The sequence below is a fragment of the Oncorhynchus keta genome, chromosome 20 (genome assembly GCF_023373465.1).
Source record: "Oncorhynchus keta strain PuntledgeMale-10-30-2019 chromosome 20, Oket_V2, whole genome shotgun sequence".
NCBI lineage: Eukaryota > Metazoa > Chordata > Actinopteri > Salmoniformes > Salmonidae > Oncorhynchus > Oncorhynchus keta.
The window spans coordinates 6821075-6829633 of NC_068440.1; the positions used below are offsets into that span (position 1 = coordinate 6821075).

The 8559-nt window shown below is 45.6% G+C and overlaps 1 protein-coding gene across 4 annotated transcripts in view; it reads left to right on the forward strand.

Moving 5' to 3' along the window:
* LOC118399233 (dyslexia-associated protein KIAA0319-like protein) overlaps positions 1-8509 on the forward strand; it is a 30401-nt gene extending 21892 nt beyond the window's left edge. For all 4 annotated transcript variants that reach the window (XM_035795149.2, XM_035795151.2, XM_035795150.1 and 1 more), the window contains 15 exons: positions 177-264; positions 595-687; positions 1130-1262; positions 1776-2004; positions 2240-2363; positions 2779-2911; positions 3340-3488; positions 3928-4079; positions 4577-4715; positions 5008-5167; positions 5510-5652; positions 6069-6191; positions 6391-6481; positions 6641-6735; positions 6831-8509. In XM_035795149.2, coding sequence (XP_035651042.1) covers positions 177-264; positions 595-687; positions 1130-1262; positions 1776-2004; positions 2240-2363; positions 2779-2911; positions 3340-3488; positions 3928-4079; positions 4577-4715; positions 5008-5167; positions 5510-5652; positions 6069-6191; positions 6391-6481; positions 6641-6735; positions 6831-7027 — 2049 coding nt within the window. In that variant the 3' untranslated portion in view covers positions 7028-8509. The remainder of the gene's footprint in view (positions 1-176; positions 265-594; positions 688-1129; positions 1263-1775; positions 2005-2239; positions 2364-2778; positions 2912-3339; positions 3489-3927; positions 4080-4576; positions 4716-5007; positions 5168-5509; positions 5653-6068; positions 6192-6390; positions 6482-6640; positions 6736-6830) is intronic.
* The last annotated feature ends 50 nt before the right edge of the window (positions 8510-8559 follow it).

The window sequence follows — 8559 nt, forward strand, 5'->3', positions numbered from 1 at the left end:
CTCTCTCTCTCTCTCTGTGTCTCTCTCTCTCTCTGTGTGTCTCTCTGTGTGTGTGTTCAAACTGAAATTGAATTTGTGACTAGAGCCATTTATACAGTACTGTAATACAATGAGAAACAATTCCTATAGTATTTGCTCTAATTCAACCTTTCTCTGGCTCTTGTTCCTGTGTTCAGCTGACGGTGGGACTGTATGAGTTTGAGGTGACCGTGGACGGTGACGGAGCACACGGAGAGGGCTATGTCAACGTCACAGTCAAACCCGGTGGGGGTTAAACTAACATGACTCGTATTGACTGTGTTTGATATGCTCATTAGTAGGAACGTGCAAACTGTAACATATTAAAGGGCACCTCCCCTGACTCTCCCATTAATGGGCTAATACTGAACTGTCGACAATGACTCATACCTGGGTCATGTTCATTCGAACCAAATGTAAGATAACAGACTGAAACAGTGATGGATTACCTGGAGTTGTCCAATAAGAAATGCTTATTTTAGTTTTCCATTGCAACAATGTTTTGCTACGCGTTCGCTAATGAACACAACCCAGCAGTACCATTCAGCCAATTAGCTAACCTCTTCCACATCACAGAGCCACGGGTAAACAAGCTCCCCGTCGCTGTGGTTTCCCCAAAGTTCCAGGAGATATCCTTGCCAACCAGCTCCACCGTGATCGACGGCAGCCGTGAGTACACCTGGCTTTTTGGTCTCAATCAAATCATATAAACTAGAATTGCACCATCTGTTGATGATGTCAAAAGGGGTCTTATGTTGCATCTTGTCTAGTTGTTTCCTGACAAAAAAAGACAGATTTGGTCAAGGGTGCCTTTATTTAGTTTATAGCTCTACTAGCGTACATTGAAATTATAGCTTGACCATTTTAGGTCAAGAACCGGTATTTGCCCTAGAATACTAATGTTGATCTTTAGCTTGGTGCAAAGGTCCTCCAAACAACACCCTGGGCAGTTTTTACAGTATCACCTTACATAAAACAATGGAAGAGAAACTTTAGTAGTCAGGGTTGAGACCGGGGCAAAAATATAGGCAGGGTAGCCTATACATTTAACCGGTTCTTTTCCCCTCTTCTTCCTCCTCTCTTCCTCCTCTCGCTGTGTGCGGTCCCTCAGAGAGCACAGACGACGACAAGGTGGTGGCGTGGCACTGGGAGGAGGTGAAGGGCCCGCTTAGGGAGGAGAAGGTCTCTGCAGACACCCAAATCCTCACCCTCACCGGCCTGGTCCCAGGGAACTACACATTCAGGCACTGTTACCTTGTCTTCTCGATGGGCAATGCGTCATCTTGTATATTCTCTACATATTGCTTTATATTCCTTGAGGTACTTCTTTCTATTTTTGTCCCTATGGGGCATGCTTTACCTTGTATTCCCCTTCTATCTCTTACTTGAGATGTTTTCGTCATACCATATCACATGCATTCGCCCACGCCCCTCACCCCCTCTCCCCATTTCAGCTGTAGGTGAAGGCTACTGTGGGTCTTAGAAGCAAGGAGGACGTTAGGAATTTGTCTATCTGTCATAAACTCGGACCTTCCTGCACGGTACTCAGATTAGCATCTCAGATGTACACATGCCTGGCACAGTACCAAGTAGTTAGAGATTAGGGGTTGGTTTAGAATTAAGAGTAAGTGTTCAATTAAAACCGTCCTCCTTCCGCATCCTTCAATATCACACCTTTTTACTTCACCTCCAAACAAATGAGTTGGTGTGTTTTTGAGTTTGTAGTTTTTATCTGTCCCCTATTTTCTCCCCTTTAGTCTGACTGTTACGGACTCGGACGGGGCCCAGAGCTCCACCCAGGCCACGCTGTCGGTCAACAAGGCCGTGGACTACCGGCCGGTGGCCAACGCCGGGCCCAACCAGGTCATCACGCTCCCGCGCAACGCTGTCACACTACATGGCAACCAGAGCACGGACGACCGCGAGCCGCTGGCCTACGAGTGGTCGCTCAGCCCCGAGAGCAAGGGCAAGGTGGTGGAGATGCAGGTGAGAGAGGAGCACCAGGGGACGCTTCAGTTTGTCAGAGACCATGCACAGGGCCTGTCTTAGCAATCAAGGGGATTCTGTCTTTTTTATTTTTATTTCATTTTCACTTTATTTTCATGATAGCCTTATTGTGGCAATTGTTGTTTTGAAGGTGGACATTTCTTTGTTTCGGGCACCAAAAAAAAAAAGTGAAATTCTTCTCTGCCGTCTTGATAGCATTCTCTTCGTTCGATAGGGAGTCCGGACTCCCGCTCTGCAGCTGTCTGCCATGCAGGAAGGAGACTACACCTTCCAGCTCACTGTCACAGACACAGCCGGACAGCAGGACACGGCACAGGTCACTGTTATCGTCCAGCCAGGTAAGCCAGCAGCATGTGTATCATGTGTGTCTATGGCTAATGTCAACACCAATGCTATTGTGTCACTTATCTGAATGTGTGTTGGCTTAACCTTGTTGAGGCTTACATTGGGAATAGCATCAAGAGAAATGAATGGAAAATGCTGTTACCTCCCTTGTGTGATCTTGCAGTTGCGTGAATATCATACCTGATTTACATGAAATAAGCCACACATATTTTCTCTAATTCTTTGCTATTATATAACATATCTGAATGGATGTTGGTTTACCCTTGATGAAACATACATTGAGAATAGAGACAGGCAAAACTAGCACGATTCTGTATGTGAAAATGCACTTCTATATGGATATTTTCCTCCCAGCATGTCACCAAAATCTATGTTCTCCTGAGCCTGCTTGTGTTCCATCCTCCTCAGAGAACAATAAGCCCCCAGTAGCAGACGCCGGTCCAGAGAAGGAGCTGACCCTACCTGTGGACCGCACCACTCTGGACGGCAGCAAGAGCACGGACGACCAGAATATCTCCACCTACAACTGGAAACAGAGCAAGTCAGTATTCGCAGACAGACAGACAGACCAGACCAGACAGACCAGACCAGACAGACCAGACAGACCAGACAGACAGACCAGACAGACAGAACCACCCACCCACCCAACATGCACATAGACGCACACGCACTCAACCACATTCATGCTCACTTTCGCTCACGTACACACTCGCATACGCACACACTCCCGAATAAACACAGAGCACCCTTTGGCAAATGACAGACTCGCTGTTCTCTGTATATGAGATTGACACTTGGTTCAACTCACAGAGGCAATATGTTGAGTGGGAGAAGACTCTTTGGAGCTCTCTTCTATTCCATCTCTCATGATGTATGGCCCAGTTCAGCGCTATGTGCTGACAGCGGAGAGTGGAACTGCTGTTTCTCCACTTGTCTGACTCTGTGATGGTCTGTCTGTCTGTCTCTCAGGGGTCCGGACGGAGTGAAGATCGAGAACAGCGATGGCGCCGTTGCCACGGTGACGGGGCTGCAGGTGGGCGAGTATGAGTTCAGTCTGACCGTGACGGACGAGAGGAAGCTGGCGAGCACCGACACGGTCACGGTCATCGTCCGAGAGGGTAATTCTCCCGTTGTGTGTGTTTTTGTTTAAATTCTCTTTCCTGATTTCGTAAGAGTAGGTTTTTCCTTAGCCTCTGATTTATTTCTGGGTGCTGAGATTAGTTTTTACCAGACAAACACAGTTATTATTTGAGTGTGCAAGAAAGGCATTTCACTGTACTTGTGACATTAAAAACTTGAAACTTTATTTAATGTAGAATTGCCGACAAAGAAATGTATCAGAGATGGAACTCTCTGGAAGCTTTCAGAAACAGGCTAGATGAGGTCTCACACGAGACGCACTCAACTATTCAAAACCCCTTTGAAGTATAACTGAAGCATAACTCACACACCTATATTATTACCAGGTGTATGGAGAGAAACAGCATTACGTAGTATTTCAGAATACTCTTTGGCACGGCAATATCCTTTAAAAGTGTCTGGTCTTCTCTTTACCAGAGTTAGACCAACCCCCAGTAGCCCATGTCCAGTCCAGCCCGGCCATCTCTCTGCCCCTGCGGACTACAGCCCTGGACGGCTCCCACTCCACAGACGACAAGGGTGGAGTCGGCTACTTGTGGACCCGTGACGACAGTAGTCCTGCAGCAGGGGTGAGAGAGAGTCCACTCCGTGGTACTATAACGGATAACAGAAATATTTACAGAACATATTATTAAGTGCTAGGGGAGCAGTGGCAAAAATACAAAGTACCTATAGTAAGTCAACAGAAAATGTACAATGTAGCATACATTTCCCTCTTCATTGTTGTATTAGGTAAAAGCATTATGATCAAATGCAATCTGCTCTTGCATTTCTCATGATAAACATTCTACTTAATAATATTTGCGTACAATGACCTACTACTGGAAATATTTTGAACAAGTATGTGTTCTGGTCAGACCAGTTTTCCACTTTTCTTTTTGCAGTAGTGTAGGCCATTGCATGCAGCTCGAAAATACAACGTTCTGCAATTATAACATAATTCAATGTCTTCAACGTCTTTGAATTAAGAAATGTGTCATCAACATAAGACAAGATATATTTGTAATTGATCAAATACAAATCAAATGCATCTTGTCTGAAGAGTTGTGTTGTCTTTGTCCCCCAGGACGTACTGAACAACTCTGACCACCAGGCGGTGCTGTTTCTCACTAACCTGGTGGAGGGAAAGTACAGCTTCACCCTGACTGTGACAGACAGCAAGGGCCAGAGCAGCTCAGACAGAGGGACTGTAGAGGTCAAACCGGGTTAGTGGGCTCCTTATGGACTACAAACACAGCCCCAAATCAACCCCTCGACACTTGGTCTGAAATAATTCAATGGATGTGGCTATAGCTACAGCTAGCCTGTTGATACACTAGGTTTATTTTCCATTATATTCCTCCCTCCCAATCCATTCAGATCTATGGGAAGAAGGAGAAATACTATATGGATAACACACACAGGCAAAGCAGAAATGGGTCCTACACATACTATCATTATCCTAATGTCTTCCTCTCCTCTCCCTCACTCTGTCCTCCACCCTCTCTCTCCTGTCAGACGTGTGGCAGCGTGACCTGGTGGAGCTGGTGCTGGAGGTGTCTGTGTCCCAGGTGTCCCACCGCCAGAGAGACATGCTCCTCAGACAGGTGGGCGTGCTGCTGGGCGTGCTCGACAGTGACATCATCGTACGGGAGGTCAGCGCCTTCAACGAGCACAGGTCAGCTCCTTTCCTCTGTTTCGGTCTCTTCATTTCAACTCACTCGACTTTATTGGCACAGTAAGTTACTTAATTTCAATGTAAGTGCAAGAACACAGGAATTCACTCTTTCTCTGACATACTCTTTCTTGTACACGTTTTAGCATGTGTTGTTTTGAACAATGTGTAATTTAAATTTTTTAAATTGCCACGTTTACAATGTGTAACTTTGTTACCACACTTATGAGAGATTCTTTGTTACAAAACTAGGAGTCAATGTTTATAATTACTAAGAATTATTCGTAATTAGGCTGGGTGTGGGAATCTATTAATTTCCTCCCATCTCCATTCCTCTCCTCTCAGTACTCGACTGGTGTTCTTGGTGTCTGGGGGTCCGGGTCGCCCCCCACTGTCCGGTCACAGTGTGGCTCTGGGGCTGCGCAACAAGCTACGCAAACAGAAGAACGACTTCCTCATCTTCAAGGCACGGCGGGTGGACACAGTCAGTGAGTATCCAGACACGTGACAAGAGAAAATCATGATATGGATGGAGAAATGTATTAGGAGACTTAGTTAATTTACATGACAAGCACTTATTGAGAGTTTGAGAGTTTGCTGTGAAATTAAACGTGCTCTATGAATGAAATATGTATTTTTTTAATATTGTTTTTACATTTGTGATATTTAGTATGGGCAATTTAGTTTATTTTGACTTACCCTTACCTCTCTTTTTAACTTACAACTTCAAGTTTGGCTTAATATATTTGTTTTATTCATCTCCAGGTTAGATAGACTAGTCTTAAAAGACAGTTAGGATACGATTATCGTCTTTGACCAAGAAGATGTCAAGAAGACTCTAGAAAACCTGTGGCCTGACGGAATTCGAAGTTCACGTCTCTTAACGTCTCTCTTCCCCTTGCAGTCTGCCAGCTGAACTGCTCCAGTCACGGGGATTGCGACTCGTTCACGCGGACCTGTATCTGCCAACCCTTCTGGATGGAGAATTTTATCAAAGGACAGCTGTGGGACCAAGAGAGCAACTGTGGTGAGGAGCGGAGTGGACACTCGTGAAATTGAAGATGATGACATTATACATTAGGATACTGTGAAGACTCATGTGACTGCATGAATTTACTTCCGAGTATGACACACAGTGGAAAGCGACGTAATGGAAATATCAAGTGCTGAATTTGCGCTTTCTCATTCTGACAACCTGCGACTTGTATTGACCCTCTCTCTTTCAGAATGGAGTGTGCTGTATGTGACCATAGCATCCTTCATGATCGTGGTTGCCATCGCGACCTTAGTCTGGGGAATGGTGTGTTGTTGCCGCGGGTAAGAGTGCCATTAACATTTGAGTTTGACATTTTTGTACATTAATATTATGTTGCTTTGTTTACATTGCATGGCGTGCAACTCTGTTTTAAATACGTGCTTGTTGTCCATCCAGTAATGTGGAATAAGCAGACTGACAGCACTGTGTGTTTTGAACAGGCGTAAGGGTAAAATGCGCCACAAGAGCAAAAGCCGCTATAAGATGCTTAATGGCGAAGAGCAGGACGGCCTGGAGCTACACCCACCCCGAGCTGGTAACACACACACTTTACATAGCCTCTGTGCCTTATCATCTTAGAATATGTTGAAAACAGCACATTCCTATTCCTTTCCCTTTCACCCCCACCAGGCCGAATGAAGCCGGCCCCCGCCCCCTCGTCCTCAGCCCTCATGCGCTCTGACTCAGACTTGGACAGTGACGACGGCCAGGGAGGGGTCCCATGGACAGACAGGGAACGAGGACACCTCCTCCGACCCCACAACGGCACCCTGGAAAACGGCCAGGGCCCCACCAGGAACAAAAAGCAAAGAGAGGAGCTGCTATAGCAACAGAGGGTGGTGGAACACCCCTCCCCACCCCTAATCCCTCACCACCCACTCTCTTTCACTCTTCTCCACCACACAAGCCGGACACCTCTCCACCCATAGGACACTCAAGACATATGGGTCCTGGAGAATGAGAGAAAACCCTGTTGGGCACAGGGTCAAGCCTCCCACCCACACACCCCCGTATTTAAACTTCCCTGCGCCCACACTGAGCCAAGATTAATGAAATTATGTTTAACCTCTGAGAAGGACAGACCATTTAAAGGAAAGATTTGTGGGGGGGGGGGGAGACACTGAGAAAGTACCCCCCCCACCCCCCAGGAGAAAACGGGAGACTGCTAGTGAAGACTAGCCTGAATGTTCCTACTCTACTCTGACAGGTTACAAAATGGTTGACAAGTGACTTGTCTAGATGAAAACAAATCTAGATATCTGTGCATGAGAGCACAGTTGTGATATGTATTCATGTTTGAATGGTGGTTAGGTCTGCATGAATTATCCATGTTGTGTGTGCCTGGAAGTGTCTAAAAATTGAAATATGTGCGCTTTTGGTAATTGTGCCAAAAGTTGTTTCAGTAAAGCTTTGTGTGTTTGACACTTAACCAGCATTGAGAGTCGAAACTGCTTTTGTTGCTGTCAGCCATGCTATTCAGAGGATCCTGGGAAATGCTGTTTTTTGAGAGCCATGCCTCATACTGTATGAACACACTGGACTACACAACATTGACGCCCCCACCCCTATTACTGGGAGATGATGATGAAGACACCAATGACACATGGGGAAGAAAGGGGCAATGCTTCCTACTCACCTCAGATACTAACGACTGTTCGAACCTGAAAGACCACTTACGGTCTTGTTTGTTTTTAAGATTTGTTTTGGCTGACCATTTTGATCCTGGCGCACTTTGTTTTTCACGCTCACTGTGGCCATGTCTGTCTGCATCTCCACTGCTCTCACAGGCTGCGAACTGAACAAGTGCTGATCCACACACATTGATCAGATTAGCAATTTATTCAGTTCAGCCGTAGATACAGAGCGGTGGGATTCTCCATTGCCCGACACGTACCTCCTCCAAACTCGAGTGGTGTTGTCACTTTGCATGAAGATTACTGTGAACCTGACCCTTCAAGTCTGACTTTAGAGATGGTTTTTTTGGTTGTTGAATGTTTAAGAGGAAAGCCCCCCGATCTAATCGGAGGAACGCTCTGTGAAATAAGCAATCATTTCTTTACCAAACCTTTCTCAGTGCAAAGTCATCTCATGCTATTCCTCCAATGCGCTAGTTGAGCACATTTTTATGAAAAATTGGCAGCATTCTGGGAGTCCACTGTGGCAGCAGAGAGGGCGCAGCCACGAAATGAAAGGGATTCTGTGTTCATTTCATTGTTAAATAACAGTCATTTTAGTGAAGGATTCTCCTCACTATGAGACCAGACCTTATCAAACTGGATTATCTGTAAATTAAAATCAAATATGTTTTACTTTGTCCACCTTTTATTTTATTTTTTTGTCAAGACTCCCAAAGTTTTTA